General features: G+C 42.2%; 1 protein-coding gene across 3 annotated transcripts in view; it reads right to left on the bottom strand.

Annotated features, from left to right (window-relative positions):
* LOC309523538 (UDP-N-acetylglucosamine--peptide N-acetylglucosaminyltransferase 110 kDa subunit) overlaps positions 1 to 18847 on the bottom strand; it is an 80273-nt gene that overhangs the window by 27066 nt on the left and 34360 nt on the right. For 2 of the 3 annotated variants that reach the window (XM_082207382.1, XM_082207383.1), the window contains exons 6-10: positions 14363 to 14442; positions 12467 to 12662; positions 9484 to 9624; positions 8618 to 8718; positions 5168 to 5321 (exon numbers count right to left, since the gene is read on the bottom strand). In XM_082207382.1, the coding sequence (XP_082063508.1) occupies positions 5168 to 5321; positions 8618 to 8718; positions 9484 to 9624; positions 12467 to 12662; positions 14363 to 14442 (672 nt within the window). Of the gene's footprint in view, positions 1 to 5167; positions 5322 to 8617; positions 8719 to 9483; positions 9625 to 12466; positions 12663 to 14362; positions 14490 to 14824; positions 14845 to 18847 lie in introns of those variants that run through there. The other variant, XM_082207384.1, reaches the window with a different exon arrangement.

Here is an 18847-nt window from a genome sequence, read left to right as displayed (position 1 = left end):
CAGCCAGCCAGTTACAAATCCACTGAGTGGTAGCAGAGTCAAGACCGCATTTTACCAGCTTCTTTACAAGAATATCATGGGGCACCTTGTCAAATGCCTTGCTGAAATCAAGGTAGGCTACATCCACTGCGTTCCCTTCATCTACCAGGCTTGTAATTCTGTCAAAAAACGAGATCAGGTTAGTCTGACATGACTTATTTTTCAGAAATCCATGCTGACTATTGGTAATCACAGCATTCCTTTCTAGGTGCTCACAGACTGTTTGCTTAATGATCTGTTCCAGAATCCTCCCTGGTATTGATGTCAGACTTACTGGGCGGTAATTATTTGGGTCCTCTCTTTTCCCCTTTTTGAAAATAGGGACAACATTTGCCCTCCTCCAGTCTGCCGGGACTTCGCCTGTTCTCCAGGAATTCTCAAAGATGACTGCCAGTGGTTCTGAGATCACATCTGCCAGTTCTTTTAATACTCTTGGATGCAGTTCATCTGGCCCTGGAGACTTGAATACATCTAAACTAGCCAAGTATTCTTGTACTATCTCCTTAGTTATTCTGGGCTGTGTTTCCTTTGCTGAATCATTTGCTCCAAATTCTTCAGGTCGGGCATTGTTTTCCTTATCGGAGAAGACTGAGGCAAAGAAGGCATTGAGGAGTTCAGCCCTTTCTGTGTCCCCTGTTTGCATTTCACCATCTTCTCCTCTGAGTGACCCCACTGTTTCTTTGTTCTTCCTTTTGCTACGAACATACCCATAAAAGCCTTTTTTGTTGCTTTTAACCTCTCTAGCAAGCCTGAGTTCATTCTGTGCTTTAGCTTTTCTGACTTTGTGTCTACACGTGCTGGCTATTTGTTTGAATTCCTCTTTGGTGGTTTCCCCCCTTTTCCATTTTTTGTACACATCCTTTTTTAATCTTAACTCAGTTAAAAGTTCTTTAGATAGCCACCCTGGCTTTTTTAGGCATCTTCCATGTTTCCGTCTCATTGGTATTGCCTGACGTTGTGCTTTTACTATCTCCCTCTTAACAAACTCCCAGCCATCATGAACTCCCCTTCCTTTTAGTATTACTGTCCATGGGATCCCACCCAGCACTTCCCTAAGTTTTATGAAGTCGGCTTTCTTAAAGTCAAGAAATTGAGTCCTAGTATGCTTGGCTGCTCCTTTCCGCTGTATAGTAAACTTCAGAAGAGCATGATCACTCGCGCCTAATGATCCTTCCACTTCTACCCCACTAACCAGATCATCAACATTGGTTAGGACCAGATCTAAAATGGCTGTTCCTCTTGTTGCTTCTCCCACTTTCTGGACAATGAAGTTGTCTGCAAGGCCAGTGAGGAATCTGTTTGACCTTATACTCTTGGCTGAGTTTGAGATCCAACAAATATCCGGGTAACTGAAGTCCCCCATTACTACTATCTCCCTTCCTTTTGCATGCTTGGCCATCTGTTCCAGGAAGGCATCATCTATGTCCTCCGTTTGGCTTGGGGATCTATAGTAAACTCCCACAATGAGGTCCCTGTTATTCTTCTCTCCCTTAATTTTGACCCAAATGCTCTCACTTTGGCTTTGAGGTTCTGAATCTTGGATCTCTTCACAGGTATACACATCCCTGACATATAACGCCATTCCTCCTCCTTTCTTGTCTGGTCTGTTTCTCTGAAATAGATCGTATCCCCCCATTATTACATTCCAATCGTGGGACTTATCCCACCAGGTTTCAGTGATGCCTATTATGTCATATTTAGTTTGCTGTACCAAGAGCTCAAGCTCATCTTGTTTATTTCCCATGCTTTGCGCATTAGTGTACAGACATTGAAGTCCATTAATCATTCCCCCGTGTCTCTTATTTAAGGGTTTTTTCCTCCCACCACTAGGTCTGCGTGCTGTTTGCTCCATTTGGTCTATGACATTTGGATGATCATCTTCATTAATTGATAGACTCCTACCTTCAGGAGCACTGTCTCCCTCCCCCACATTAGTCAGTTTAAAGCCCTCCTGGTGAGGTTTCTGAGATTTTTGGCAAAAACATTTCTCCCAACCGTTGTGAGGTGCAGCCCATCGCTTGCCAGAAGTCCATCTTCAAGAAACTGCAGTCCATGATCTAAGAATCCAAACCGTTCCTGTTTACACCATTTGCGAAGCCAGCTGTTCACTTCCACTATTTCCCCCTCTCTCCCTGGGCCACATCGTTCAACTGGGAGGACAGATGAGATGACAATTTGTGCATTTAATTGCTTCAATTTCCTGCCGAGAGCCTCGAGGTCTCTTTTGATCTTCTGGAGGCTATTGCTTGCAGTGTCATTGGTTCCCACATGAACCAAGAGGAAGGGGTATTTGTCAGTGGGTTTTATGATTCCCTGCAGTCGTTCAGTTACATCTTGGATCTTAGCCCCGGGGAGACAGCACACTTCCCGAGACATCTTGTCAGGCCCACAGATCACTGCTTCTGTTCCCCTCAGTAGGGAATCCCCTATCACCACTACACGTCTCCTCTTGGGTTTGGTCGGGGTTCTTCCATGAGCTGTCCGTTCCAAGGTCGCCTGCACATTCCCTGAGGACTGACTTTGCTGCTCGTCTTCATTTACCTGATCGACTGTAATGAGGGAGAGATCCTCAAATGGAGTCTGCTCTTCGTCTTCCATGCTAGGGGAGAGGACCTCAAAGCGATTGTGTATTTCTAAACAATCAGAATGAACCCTGGGCCTCCTACTTCTTTGAGTCACGTTTCTCCATATATCTGGCTCCTGTGTTGGTGAACTAGCCTCCTTCTCAGGGGAGTCCCCTGTCTCCTCCTTGATGGAGACGGTGTGCTCTGTTGCTTCCAAGAGCTCCAGTTCTCTAATTCTTTGGAATACAACAGGGGTCGGCAAACTTTTTCAGCAGGGGGCCGTCCACTGTCCCTTAGACCTTGTGGGGGCCAGACTAGATTTTGGGGAGGGGGGAAAAGGAACGCATTCCTATGTCCCACAAATAACCCAGAGGTGCATTTTAAATAAAAGGACACATTATACTCGTGTCAAAACATGCCGACTCCCGGCCAGATTGAGAAGGCCATGGGGCCGTAGTTTGCCTCCCCATGCTATAGAATAATATTGAGTATCAGCATGTAAAAATTCAACAGAAACCTACTCTTAACAATTACAATAAATTGTAATTGATCGTACAATAACTGATTATTACAATGAATGATTATTGTAATTGATCATAGAATAAATGTTACAATAAATGGTTATAAAACAACGGCAAGTCACAGTGTCTACAATAGCCGCAGCGAAAATCTTAACAGACAAAGGATGGAAAGAGAATCCCATCCCTACTAAGTTGCCATAGCTAGCAAAAAGGCTAAAATACGCAGAATTAGCAAGAATATTATAATACAGGCAGAATTACGAGAGGTTTTGGAAGAAACGTTTCATAGAGAACAGGACACTTGCAGAGTACAGTGGTAACTCTGGATGTGAATGGGATCCGTTCCGGAGCCCCGTTCGCATCCTGAAGCGAATGCAACCCGCATCTGCACGTCGCAATTCGCCGCTTCTGCGCATGACGTCATTTTGAGGGTCTGTGTATGCGGCGAAACCCGCAAGTAACGTGCTCCGTTACTTCTGGGTCACTGCAGAGCGCAACCCAAAAATATTCATCCTGAAGCATATTTAACCCGAGATAGGACTGTACTGTCTAAATTTACAGGGGTGCCCAAATTTTCCCAAAGAGGGCCAGATTTGACATGAGGGCGGGGCAAATTTGTTGAGCTGTTTTAGGATTTAACCCCAAGGTTGTTGAGCTCTTTTTAGGATTGAAGTTGTTGAGCATTTGGGGGGGGGGGTTGCCCCAGTAAGTAAACCAGGTTACGCTCCCCGGCCACACGCTGGACATGTGTGGTCTAAAAAAAAATGTTGGGAAAATTTAAATTCTTTGGCAGGTGTGGATTGACAAAGGACAGCAGGAAATATGACAAAACCAATGCATTTTGAGATCTAGGAGAGACGAGCGAAAGGGCGCCATCGGAAATGTGACGTAGGGGTGATTGGAAGTCACAATGAGATTTTTGGGTGTGGAACTCCACCATATTTTCCGTCTATATAAGCCACCCTCTATTTGGGGGGGCTCAAATTTAAGAAAATGAGCCATTCACCCACCCAATCACCCATATAAGACCTCCCCCCCATTTTTTTTCCAAAGTAAAAATAGCGATTTTTTCATTTTCCTTTTTAAAAAATTATTTACAAACAAACACATAGACACAAAACAAAATTCGTATTACCCTACCACCCAAAATTTCAGACATTAAAACCACCCTTGTGGCTTCCCTCCACCACCCCTCACCCTCCTATATAATATTTCACATTGCCATTTTTATTTCCCCCATTTATTTATTTATTTATGATTTCATTTTACATGCTAGTTGCCGTACATTTTCAACACTATACATTACATATATGGATTCCCCACATCTAACTAACCCTATACCCAACTCACCATTTACCCAAATACCCATGTGACTTCCTTCACTCACATTCACATTGCAATTTTTATCTAAATTTATATTTCTTAACTCTTTTAACTTACTATTTATTATTATTATAAACCAGATTTACAAACATTAAACCAAACATATCAACATGTTAGTTTTTGAGCAGTACTTGAACACATAATCTTCAAACCATTTCCATTATATTTTTATTTTCCAGTTTGATTGGTACCTTATTACTGCACTTAACCTTGCCAGTTCTATAAATTCAATTAGTTTCTTTATCCAGTCATCCTTTGTGGGTATATATTTCCTGTTCCAGTTTTGTGCAAGGAGTAGCCTTGCTGCAGCTGTCGCGTATAAGAATAATATCTTCCCATCTTGTGGCATTTCTTTACCTCTTATACTCAGTAAATATGCCTCTGGTTTTCCCTTCTAAATTAATTCTGATCATCTTTTTTATTTCCTCATGAATTTTTTAACGTTTCCGTAGCCCCACCATAAACGTATCGGCGTGCCCTCTGCCTCCTCACACTTCCAGCATAAATTCCAATTCTCCCCTTTTTCTTTTTGTGCCCCATCTTGGTTTGGGACGGCTTTTGCCAGTTGTTTTCCTTTGTAAAAACTAAGATTCCCCTGCTGCCCCCCCCCGGTTTTTTGTTTTTGTTTTTAAATAGATTTAGCAGAGACACAAAGCTTACCTTATGGATGGAAGCGAGGTTGCTGTGGGCATCGGCAAATGCAGGATTTATTTGGATTGCTCTTGTGTAGCACTGCAGAGCTCCTTGGACATCTTGCATTTCCTTCAAGGTGTTCCCCATGTTGGAATAGGCGTCTGCAAAAGTGGGGCTTATTCTGACATGGAGGGCGAGAGAAAAAGTGCAATTTTGGTACAAAAATACACTGAAGTTACGCTGGAAATGTAAGGGTCAAGAAGGCTCTTTCTATCCTATACAGTGGTCTTTAGGGCAGTTCATTAAAAAAACTTTTTTTAAAAAATGCCTTCTCCAAAGCCTTCACAAAATAGGAAAACGTCCAAGAAAACAGCTATTTTCATGGAGGGTTGAGATATTAACTGATATGCACAAAATTTCAGATATAGCTATATAATCCCTAGTGTAGTAAGATAAGACCTTGAGAGCAGGCATTTTCAAAAAAGTGTTTTTTATGAACCACCCTAGTGGTCATGTGAGACAGTGAGACCTTGGTTCTCAAATGTTTTTTATACAGGTTTCTTTATACAGAAAGGTTCAGCATTGTGGCATCTTCTTCATACGGACAAGCAGCACTTTCCTTTTGGGAAATCCCTGCTCCTCAATTCTGGCAATTATTAATCACTCTCAATTCCACCCTAATAATTGCCACCTGCCCGGATTTTAACTTGTCTGAATTAATTTTTACTTGAATTACTTGATGTCTGCTTTTAGGCTCGTTGTGTTGTTTTTATGATGTTAGCTGCTCTGAGCCCAGCCTTGGCCGGCGAGGGTGGGATATAAACAAACAAACAAATTATTATTATTATTATTACTACTACTACTCAAACGCTTTGGTTCCCAAATGCAGAAAACCCAGAAAAAGTTCCAGTTCCCAGGCGTTTTTCGGAAGCCAAACATCAAATTTGGCTGTCGGCTATTCTTTCTGGGGCGCCTGCACCAATCAAACAGACTTCGGGAACAGATTAAGTTTGGTGCTTTGGTTTTTGCAATTTATGTGGTGTTTCTGTTTCGGAGGCTTTTTCGGTTCATTTGTTTTTGCGACTGTGCGGATCCCAGTTTAGTTACTGATTGATTGATTGTGTGATTGCGGAAACGGATAGAAGCCCCGGTCCCCATCCGAACAATGACTATCATCAGTGCAGGTGAGGAAAAAAAATAATTTTCATTTTTATCATTTACAAGACTGTTGTATTTATTTTAGAGTACAGTACATGGATGACCCATCACCCATCTTGTATTTGTGCCTCTCATTTTTTTTGCCCAAGTGCAATACTTTACATTTCTCCCTGTTAATAAACAAGATGAATTTTAACAGGGAGAAATATAAAGTATTGCACTTGGGCAAAAAAAAATGAGAGGCACAAATACAAGATGGGTGACACCTGGCTTGAGAGCAGTACATGTGAAAAGGATCTAGGAGTCTTGGTTGACCACAAACTTGACATGAGCCAACAGTGTGACGCGGCAGCTAAAAAAGCCAATGCAATTCTGGGCTGCATCAATAGGAGTATAGCATCTAGATCAAGGGAAGTAATAGTGCCACTGTATTCTGCTCTGGTCAGACCACACCTGGAGTACTGTGTCCAGTTCTGGGCACCACAATTCAAGAAGGACACTGACAAACTGGAACGTGTCCAGAGGAGGGCAACCAAAATGGTCAAAGGCCTGGAAACGATGCCTTATGAGGAACGGCTAAGGGAGCTGGGCATGTTTAGCCTGGAGAAGAGGAGGTTAAGGGGTGATATGATAGCCATGTTCAAATATATAAAAGGATGTCACATAGAGGAGGGAGAAAGGTTGTTTTCTGCTGCTCCGGAGAAGCGGACACGGAGCAATGGATCCAAACTACAAGAAAGAAGATTCCACCTAAACATTAGGAAGAACTTCCTGACAGTAAGAGCTGTTCGACAGTGGAATTTGCTGCCAAGGAGTGTGGTGGAGTCTCCTACTTTGGAGGTCTTTAAGCAGAGGCTTGACAACCATATGTCAGGAGTGCTCTGCTGGTGTTTCCTGCTTGGCAGGGGGTTGGACTCGATGGCCCTTGTGGTCTCTTCCAACTCTATGATTCTATGATTCTATGACTGCTTTCATTTTAGGGATCAGTGGTCTTGTTAGATAGTAAAATTCATGTTAAATGGCTGTTTTAGGGATTGTTTTTCAAAGTCTGGTACGGATTAATCCGTTTTGCATGACTTTCTATGGGAAAGTGCACCTTGGTTTTGGAACACATTCAGTTTGAGAACCAAGGTACCACTGTATAATTAACTGGGGGCGGGGGGAGAACATTTGTGTAAAAACCAGAAGCCTTTCTAATAGGTTTAACGGGTGAAGAAATACCAAGAGACCTAAAAAGACAGGGTATTCTGTTTATGCCAGAATGTTCTTAGCCCGGATGTGGAAGGAATAGAAGGTCCCAACAAAAGAAGAGTGGATTATGAAAATGACCGTGAAGATCAGACATCAAGATGATAGGAAATTTAAGCAAAGAAAAAAGTTAAAAGGACAAAATGGGGAAAATAATGAAGATGAAATGTGAAAAAGCATGGTGCAAAAACCTTAAGGATATAACCATCATTAGTTCAAAGATGGCAAAATTAAGGGAGAATGAGATAGGCAGGAGAAGTAAATATTTAAAAAACCAGAAGAGGGAAGCTGGGGGAGATTGGGATTCACCTATGCTGTCTGCAAGAATGATGTTTGTGTTGAATATAAAATGCTAAAACTTAATAAAAACTATTTATATATATATAAAAATTAAACAATGGGAAAAATTTATTGAATACCTTAAAGATACATATTTAGAAATAATAATAATAATAATAATAATAATAATAATAATAATAATAATAATAATAATAATAATTGTATCCCACCCTCCCTGGCCGAAACCGGTCTTAGGGCAGCTAACATCAAATATATAACATTAGTATAAAATCAAACAATAATTAAATTACCTCCTAAGAACAAATCAGGATCAAATTAAAATCGAATTAGATGGTTTTCCGCAGGCAGGATTGATATAACATTGATGAAGCCAAAGTAGCAAATAAGGAAATGGAATAGAACGGATCATTGTAATTACATGCAAGATGGCAAAATATGGAAACGGGGGGGGGGAATGGGGGGAGAGTCCAAGGGGTTTGTATAATCCCAGTATTGTATATATTGAAAATGTTTGGAGTGTATGGAAAAAAAATGTTAAAATAAAAAAAAACTGAAAAGAAAAAAACCTAAAAGAGAAAGTGCTTTATTCACAAGAGAAGAGCTTTCCCACAGGCACCAGACCAGCGCATGAGGAGTAATAATAATTATTAACAACAGCAACAATAATTTATTATTTATACCCAGCCACTCTGGGCGGCTTCCAGCAAAAGATTAAAATACAGTAAGGAGGAGCTCTTTCAATCTATTTCCCCCATGGCTTTGGAAGCTCACCTGATGGCCTCCTTGTAGTGCATGAGGGCCTCCTGGAGCTTCCCCTGCTGTTGCAAAACACTGGCTAAATTTGAATGCGCAGCTGCAAACTCCGGGAAGACCTGCGGGGAAGAAGCTCACTCTTAGTTTCCCTGAGAAGCATTCTAAAGAGACGGAGGCTGCTCTTTGAGGCTCAAAGGTTGTGGGCGTGAAATAAATCCTCATTTGGATTGACTTGCAAAAATTAAGGAGGAGGAGGAGGAGGAGGAGGAACCTATGGACTGCCTTTTTAGCATGCGTAGGAAATACTGTTGGGAGATCAGACTGTCAAATGACCAATGCCGTATTTTAAAGAGCCCCTCTTTGATGCTCAAATGTGGCAGGGGCTGGCTGCAAAATAAATCACCGTTTGGAATGACTTGTGGTAATAATAATAATAATAATAATAATAATAATAATAATAATAATGGGCCTATGAACTGCCTTTTTCGTACACATAGGAAATACTGTTAGAAAATAAGACTGTCAGGGGATCAAGCTCAGCCGACACAGAGAACAGCATGTGCCCAGCTTTTATTTCAATTTCTGTACCGTTCCTTAACACCTTGCTTTGTTCTTCTGATGAAAAAGCAGATTTTTGGTCATTCCAGGAGGCCCAGGAATATAAAAAGGGGGACAGACCCTCTTCCTTCCAAAAGGGACTTATTGGACCATGCTTTATCGAGCCTCAAAATGTTACTTCACTTTCAGTTCTTCACCATTATTTCCGTTACTGATCAAGAAAAATTTGATCGGCGATTTTTAAAAAGACCCAGACTAGGAGTCCAGGGTACGCATGCCTAACCCTTATATGTCAATTTAATTGTTGTAATTCTCCACGCACGTACCTCAAGAGCTTTCCGGTAGAGGCGGACAGCCTCCTCAATATTCCCTTGTTCTCGCTTGATGTTTGCCAGGTTATTAAGAGAATCCGCGTGAGTCGGACATAAACGGAGAGCTGTATTGTAGCATTCCTCGGCTTCGGCAACCTTCGAAACACAAAACAGAGTTTTTACACGAATATTAGTATGTCTTTCACAGGAGCCCAAAAGGCTGCTCTGTGATGTGATGGCCCGATTGAGGTTTGATACGGCCCTCAGCTCCTGAAGGTAACTTGGTATTAGAGCAGTTCATAAAAAACTCTTTTTTTGAAAATGCCTGCTCCAAAGTTCTTCTCTTACCAACAGTAGAGATTATATAGCTATATCTGGAATGGCATGCATATCAGTTAATATCTTTTATATATATATGCCAGCTGTCCTTTGTCAACAACCAATTGTTGCTGTTTTTTATATTGAATATATGCTATATGGTAACTGTTGCACCTCATAGGTATCTCAAGCCTTCTGCACATCACAAAAGATGTATTTTATCAAAGTCATTGTTGAACTGAAATACAATTAAGAAGTATATTAATAGTGAAATGCAATAAAGAAGAAGCATATTAACAGTGAAACCCCACAATTGTTGAGCCTTTTTTAAGGATTTGACCCCAGAGGTGCTGACCTTTTTTTAGGATTAAAGTTCTTGAGCTTTTTTGGGGGAAGTTTTGCCCTAGTAAATAAACCGCCACGAGGGCCGGATTAAATCGACCAGAGGGCCAGATTAGGCCCCTGAACTGAACTTTGGACATGCCTGGTCTAAAAGAACATTGGGAAAATTTAAATTCTTTGGCAGGATAGCAGGAAATATGACAAAACCAATGCATTTTGAGATCTAGAAGAGATGGGTGGAAGGCCCCCAAAGTGGACTTTAGACATGCTTGGTTTAGGGGAACATAAATACAAGAGCAGACTAATCCGATTCAAACTCTCTTTCCCGCACACTTACCGTCTTTTGCAAGATATATTTAAGGAAGACAGTAAGGGAAATGGTTTTGGTCATACTAAATCAAAATTAAGAGACAGAGTTGCTAGATAGTAAAAGAAAATCATTGCCAAAAACATATAAGAATGGCATACAAAGGATGAAGAAGTTAAGTCGGTTATGATTAAATGGGCTCAAGATTTTGGTCATAACATTGAATTAGATAAGTGGGAAAGATTATGGACAAAAACAATTTATTGCATGTACAGCACTAACTAAAAATTTAATGAAGGTGACGTATAGGTGGTATTTGACGCCGACTAAACTTGCTAAAATATATATAACTCAAGATAAGGCACGCTAGAAATGCAAGGAGAAGGAAGGGAATTTCGTCCAAAGGTGGTGGATGTGCACTAAAGTCAAAGTCTACTAGGATATGATTTACAAAGAATTGAAAAAGATCTTTAAATATACTGTTATTAAAAAACCAGAGGCTATTCTATTGGGTATTGTGGGAGAAGAAATTCCAAAAGTAGACTTATGTATGCTACCATAGCTGTAAGGACATTTTTAGCCCAGAAATGCAAGCGGCAGGAACTTCCAACTTTGGAAGAATGGCAGAGAAAAACAATTGAATATGCAGAACTGGCAAAGCTGGCAGTGAAAATCCAAAATCGGCGCGACAAACTGTTTTAAAAGGACTGGAGTAAATTTATAAAAGATGTGAAAGAACATCTGAGAATATTTGCTGGTTTGATTTAAAATATTTTGTCATGATAATTTTTGAAAGTGATTTACAAATGCTAAAGTAAATTGTTTTAAGTAGAGTAAGAAGGTAAATAGGGCGATATATGTTCAGGTAGGCAGCCGTGGTGGTCTAACGCAGTTGAAATATAGAAAAAAATATATAAATTGTCCAGTAGCACATTACAGACCAACTCAGTTTGGTCTTGGTAGAAGCTTTTGTATCTGAAGAAGTGGACCTGCACACAAAAAATTATACCAAGAAGAAGCCAAGTTTAGCAAGCCCTGTTTAGGGAAGCTTTTAATGTTTGACGGACTATTGTATTTTAATATTTTGTTGCTAAGAGTGGCTGGGGAAACCCAGCCAGATGGGCAGGGTATAAATTATATTATTATTATTATTATCATCAGGTGCTACTGGACAATTTTTAAAGGGTGATATAGAAATGCTAAGAGGATCGTGACTGCTTAAGAAAGCCAGGGAGTGGGAGCGGGGGGGGGGGGAGTCGACGCTTGGCATGAGCAAAGTTGTATGTGACGATATGATTTGACATGAACGTGACAAAGGAAAAAATAAAAGAGGACTTCTTCTAGGTTCTGTACCCCAAATCCCCCCCAAAAAAGCCCAATTTCGAGGTCACCATCATCCAAAGGCTTTTTTCAGCAAACCCTCTGCCATACAGAAAGCAAAAGGGACCGGTTTCATTTTCTTTTTTTAATTTTTATTTTATTTATAACATAGTCCACAACAACTCATACATACAAACAGACCCACCACCATTGACTAATTATCAAAATTAAACTCCTATCCCCTTACACAAAGAAAACATAACATAAAAATAAAAGACTTTTGGGAAAGTATTCTCTGCATTTTTCCCATTCCTTTTGGAATTCTTGTCTGGGTTGTGCCCTAATTGTCTCTGTTAATCTGGCCAATTCAGCATGGGGTAAAACCCTAAGAAAAGAGCTCAACAACTTCAATCCTTAAAAAAAGTCAACAACTTTGGTCGGCCCTTATGGCCCTTCACTTAATCAAATCTGGCCCTCTTTGAAAAAAGTTTGGACACCACTGCCTAATAGAAAAGCTTCTGTATTTTTTTTCCACAGGCCCACCAGACATGTATAAGTGTCCCTTCTGCTTTACTGCACCTCCAGCACAGGTTTTTTGTTTGTTTTGTTTTATACATTTTAGCTATTTTGGCAGGTGTTAAGTACCATCTATAAAACATCTTTTATATAGATGTTCCCCCCACCCCAAGGCAAAAGGGACCAGTTTCTTACGCTGCCTTTCTCTTTCAGCGCGTTGGCCAGGTTGCAGTAGGCGTCGGGGAAGTGGGGCTGGAGCTCAATGGCCCTCTTGTAGGTATCGATTGCCAGATCGATCAGCCCCTGTTCGTAATACACACATGCCAGGTTGCCGTGGACAACAGCGTGGTTGGGACTCAGGCTCAGGGCCCGTAGGTAGGCTGCAACGGCTCTGAAATGAGATCAAGGACTGGTTCAGTTTCATTGTCACCAGGGTGGATAAAAATCTGTTTTTTAAAAAACAAAATGCTTTGGGAGGACGATTAAGAGGATCGAGGCGGGCCGGGACTGCTGATTCTTTTAGATTTGTTAGCAGCCTTCAACATGGTCGATCACAAACTTTTGGACCACTGCCTTGCCAACGTGGGGATTCAGGGCACAGTCAGACAATGGCTGTGCTCCTTTATCTCAGGTCGGGGACAGAGGGTGGCGCTAGGGAGGGAGTTGTCGCTGCGGCACTCCTTGTTGTGTGGAGTGCCGCAGGGCACAATCCTTTCCCCGATGCTTTTCAATATCTTTATGCGCCCCCTTGCCCAGATTGTCCGGAGTTTAGGGCTGAGTTGTCGTCAATATGCTGATGACACCCAACTTTATCTGTCAATGGGCGGCCGCCCTGACTCGGCCCCAGACACACTGACCAGATGCTTGGAAGCCGTGGCTGGGTGGCTGCGTGGGAGCCAGTTGAAGTTAAATCCTTCGAAGACAGAGGTCCTCTGGCTGGGTCAGGACAACATGGGGTTGGGGGGCCAACTCCCATCTCTTGCGGGGGCACAATTAGTGCCAGAGCCTTCTGTCAAGAGCTTGGGTGTAACCTTTGATGCCTCTCTTTCCATGGAGGCGCAGGTTGCAGCCACAGCAAAGGTGGCATTTTTCCATCTCCGCCGTATTAAGGAATTGGTTCCTTACCTTTCTCGCCCTGATCTGGCCAGTGATCCATGCAATGGTCACCTCCAGGCTTGATTATTTTAACTCGCTCTATGCTTAGACTCACTCTGACACCCTATATGGGATTTGGTATATAAATTTTCCCGTGGCTTTTTTGCTGGCCCATGTAGGACCAGCATGGATAGCTGGCTTGGGTGAATAGCTGATGTTTCCTCCCTTTATAGTCTTGATGAGGCTGCATTTTAAGCAGTATTTTAAGCCGTATTTTAATTAACTGGGGTTTTTTCCTATTATATTTTATTGTAATTTATATTTGGTGTTAGCCGCCCTGAGCCCGGGCCTGGCCAGTGAGAGCGGGGTAGAAATAAATAAATAAATAAATAAATAATTCAGGAAAGAATTATTTGTTTTAAGTTTTTCATGTGTGCGAAAACTCAGTCCAAGTTTTTCTTGGGGGAAAAATGTTTCAGCACATCAGTTAAGCAACATGGATACATATGCTACCATGTTACTGTTTTAGTGAAATAAATTGCTTAAATTGTTATGAAGGAAATGTTTCTTTTCCCCTTCCAATCAAGTACAGCAGAAAAGTTGTTCAAATAAAAAGTGTTCACTTATTAAAGCTCACCATCATTTCGTCACAATCGGGCTGTATATAGCAGAACCAAATCATTCTGATATAACTGTAGAAAAGACTCTGAAGTTAGGATTCCAAAAAGGAAACCTGCCTCGGATTGTCAATATTAAGAGGATGCCAGCAAGGCTGAACCTTCCGGTAAAAGGGGGATTTAAACCAAGTCTTATGGATTTGGGATTTAAATCAATTTGCTTTAAATAAAATCAACCCTCTAGGCAACAATGGGAGTTAGTTTGGGTATGGATGCAACCACTAAACTGAGAATATAAGACGTAATGTGATTATACGCAAAACCAATAAAAACCATTTATATAAAAAAGAGAATATAAGCTCTATGCCTACTTGCTTACCTGTCAAATATACGCGCCTCCTTCAAGACGTTCCCCAGATTAATGTAAGCATCCAGGAAGTTGGGGTCCAGGGTCACCGCCTGAAAATATTTAAAATAATAGATTTTTGTTACTAATACAGTCATACCTCAGGTTGAAGTAGCTTCGGGTTAAGCATTTTCGGGTTGTGCTCCATGGCGACCTAGAAGTAATAGAGCGCGTTACTTTCGGGATTTGCAGCTTGCGCACGTACAGACGCTCAAAATGATGCCACATGCATCCACGGAAGCAGCAAATTGTGACCCGAGCATGTTCGCTTCAGGATGCGAATGGGGCCCCGGAACGGATCCCGTTCGCATCCAGAGGTACCACTGTATAACAGCATGGTTACTTTTAAATAAGTGGGTCAACTTTGACCTAGGCTGCCTCCTACCTACCTTATCTATCTACCGACTTTATCTTATTATCTATCTACTTGCCTACTTTTCTTATCTATCTATCTATCTATCTATCTATCTATCTACCTACCTACCCTATCTATCAAATCTATCTACCTGCCTACCATCTAATCTAGGTGTGGCCCAACTTGGCCCTCCAACCCCCATCATCCCTACCTAACAGGACTAGTGGTCAGGGACAATGTGAGTTGTAGTCCCAAAACAGCTGGAGGGCCAGGTTTGGCCATGCCTGAATCTATCTACCTACCCTATCTATCTATCTATCTATCTATCTAATCTATCTATCCATCTACCAACCTTTCTTATGTATGTATCTATCTACCAAGGAGGAGACAGGGAACTCCCCCGAGAAGGAGGCTAGTTCACCAACACAGGAACCAGATGTATGGAGAAACGAGACTCAAAGAAGTAGGAGGCCCAGGGTTCGCTCTGATTGTTTAGAAATACACAATCGCTTTGAGGTCCTCTCCCCTAGCATGGAAGACGAAGAGCAGACTCCATTTGAGGATCTCTCCCTCATTACAGTCGATCAGGTATATGAAGACGAGCAGCAAAGTCAGTCCTCAGGGAATGTGCAGGCGACCTTGGAACGGACAGCTCACGGAAGAACCCCGACCAAACCTAAGAGGAGGCGTGTAGTGATAGGGGATTCCCTACTGAGGGGAACAGAAGCAGTGATCTGTGGGCCTGACAAGATGTCTCGGGAAGTGTGCTGTCTCCCCGGGGCTAAGATCCAAGATGTAACTGAACGACTGCAAGGAATCATAAAACCCACTGACAAATACCCCTTCCTCTTGGTTCATGTGGGAACCAATGACACTGCAAGCAAAAGCCTCCAGAAGATCAAAAGAGACTATGAGGCTCTCGGCAGGAAATTGAAGCAATTAAATGCACAAATTGTCATCTCATCTGTCCTCCCAGTTGAACGATGTGGCCCAGGGAGAGAGGGGGAAATAGTGGAAGTGAACAGCTGGCTTCGCAAATGGTGTAAACAGGAACGGTTTGGATTCTTAGATCACGGACTGCAGTTTCTTGAAGATGGACTTCTGGCAAGCGATGGGCTGCACCTCACAACGGTTGGGAGAAATGTTTTTGCCAAAAATCTCAGAAACCTCATCAGGAGGGCTTTAAACTGACTAATGTGGGGGAGGGAGACAGTGCTCCTGAAGGTAGGAGTCTATCAATTAATGAAGATGATCATCCAAATGTCATAGACCAAATGGAGCAAACAGCATGCAGACCTAGTGATGGGAGGGAAAAATCCTTAAATAAGAGACACGGGGGAATGATTAATGGACTTCAATGTCTGTACACTAATGTGCAAAGCATGGGAAATAAACAAGATGAGCTTGAGCTCTTGGTACGGCAAACTAAATATGACATAATAGGCATCACTGAAACCTGGTGGGATAAGTCCCACGATTGGAATGTAATAATGGGGGGATACAATTTATTTCAGAGAAACAGACCAGACAAGAAAGGAGGAGTGGCGTTATATGTCAGGGATGTGTATATCTGTGAAGAGATCCAAGATTTAGATCCTCAAAGCCAAAGTGAGAGCATTTGGGTCAAAATTAAGGGAGAGAAGAATAACAGAGACCTCATTGTGGGAGTTTACTATAGATCCCCAAGCCAAACGGAGGACATAGATGATGCCTTCCTGGAACAGATGGCCAAGCATGCAAAAGGAAGGGAGATAGTAGTAATGGGGGACTTCAATTACCCGGATATTTGTTGGATGTCAAACTCAGCCAAGAGCATAAGGTCAAACAGATTCCTCACTGGCCTTGCAGACAACTTCATTGTCCAGAAAGTGGGAGAAGCAACAAGAGGAACAGCCATTTTAGATCTGGTCCTAACCAATGTTGATGACCTGGTTAGTGGGGTAGAAGTGGAAGGATCATTAGGCGCGAGTGATCATGCTCTTCTGAAGTTTACCATACAGCGGAAAGGAGCAGCCAAGCATACTAGGACTCAATTTCTTGACTTTAAGAAAGCTGACTTCATAAAACTTAGGGAAGTGCTGGGTGAGATCCCATGGACAGTAATACTAAAAGGACAGGGAGTTCATGATGGCTGGGAGTTTGTTAAGAGGGAGATAGTAAAAGCACAACGTCAGGCAATACCAATGAGACGGAAACATGGAAGGTGCCTAAAGAAGCCAGGGTGGCTATCTAAAGAACTTTTAACTGAGTTAAGATTAAAAAAGGATGTGTACAAAAAATGGAAAAGGGGGGAAACCACCAAAGAGGAATTCAAACAAATAGCTAGCACGTGTAGACACAAAGTCAGAAAAGCTAAAGCACAGAATGAACTCAGGCTTGCTAGAGAGGTTAAAAGCAACAAAAAAGGCTTTTATGGGTATGTTCGTAGCAAAAGGAAGAACAAAGAAACAGTGGGGTCACTCGGAGGAGAAGATGGTGAAATGCAAACAGGGGACACAGAAAGGGCTGAACTCCTCAATGCCTTCTTTGCCTCAGTCTTCTCCGATAAAGAAAACTATGCCCGACCTGAAGAATTTGGAGCCAATGATTCAGCAAAGGAAACACAGCCCAGAATAACTAAGGAGATAGTACAAGAATACTTGGCTAGTGTAGATGTATTCAAGTCTCCAGGGCCAGATGAACTGCATCCAAGAGTATTAAAAGAACTGGCAGATGCGATCTCAGAACCGCTGGCAGTCATCTTTGAGAATTCCTGGAGAACAGGCGAAGTGCCGGCAGAATGGAGGCGGGCAAATGTTGTCCCTATTTTCAAAAAGGGGAAAAGAGATGACCCAAATAATTACCGCCCAGTCAGTCTGGCATCAATACCAGGGAAGATTCTGGAGCAGATCATTAAGCAAACAGTCTGTGAGCACCTAGAAAGGAATGCTGTGATCACCAATAGTCAGCATGGATTTCTGAAAAATAAGTCATGTCAGACTAACCTGATCTCGTTTTTTGACAGAATTACAAGCCTGGTAGATGAAGGGAACGCAGTGGATGTAGCCTACCTTGATTTCAGCAAGGCATTCGACAAGGTGCCCCATGATATTCTTGTAAAGAAGCTGGCAAAATGCGGTCTTGACTATGCTACCACTCAGTGGATTTGTAACTGGCTGACTGACCGAACCCAAAGGGTGCTCATCAATGGTTCCTCTTCATCCTGGAGAAGAGTGACTAGTGGGGTGCCACAGGGTTCTGTCTTATTCAACATCTTTATCAACGACTTGGATGATGGACTCAAGGGCATCCTGATCAAATTTGCAGATGACACCAAACTGGGAGGGGTGGCTAACACCCCAGAGGACAGGATCACACTTCAAAACGACCTTGACAGATTAGAGAACTGGGCAAAAACCAACAAGATGAATTTTAACAGGGAGAAATGTAAAGTATTGCACTTGGGCAAAAAAAATGAGAGGCACAAATACAAGATGGGTGACATCTAGCTTGAGAGCAGTACATGTGAAAAGGATCTAGGAGTCTTGGTTGACCACAAACTTGACATGAGCCAAAAGTGTGACGTGGCAGCTAAAAAAGCCAATGAAATTCTGGGCTGCATCAATAGGAGTATAGCACCTAGATCAAGGGAAGTAATAGTGCCACTGTATTCTGCTCTGGTCAGACCACACCTGGAGTACTGTGTCCAGTTCTGGGCACCACAATTCAAGAAGGACCCTGACAAACTGGAACGTGTCCAGAGGAGGGCAACCAAAATGGTCAAAGGCCTGGAAACGATGCCTTATGAGGAACGGCTAAGGGAGCTGGGCATGTTTAGCCTGGAGAAGAGGAGGTTAAGGGGTGATATGATAGCCATGTTCAAATATATAAAAGGATGTCACATAGAGGAGGGAGAAAGGTTGTTTTCTGCTGCTCCAGAGAAGCGGACACGGAGCAATGGATTCAAACTACAAGAAAGAAGATTCCACCTAAACATTAGGAAGAACTTCCTGACAGTAAGAGCTGTCTGACAGTGGAATTTGCTGCCAAGGAGTGTGGTGGAGTCTCCTACTTTGGAGGTCTTTAAGCAGAGGCTTGACAACCACATGTCAGGAGTCCTCTGA

This window comes from Podarcis vaucheri (assembly GCF_965113315.1).
Source record: "Podarcis vaucheri genome assembly, chromosome: Z".
Taxonomy (NCBI): domain Eukaryota; kingdom Metazoa; phylum Chordata; class Lepidosauria; order Squamata; family Lacertidae; genus Podarcis; species Podarcis vaucheri.
This window is presented reverse-complemented; position numbering and strand designations above follow the sequence as displayed.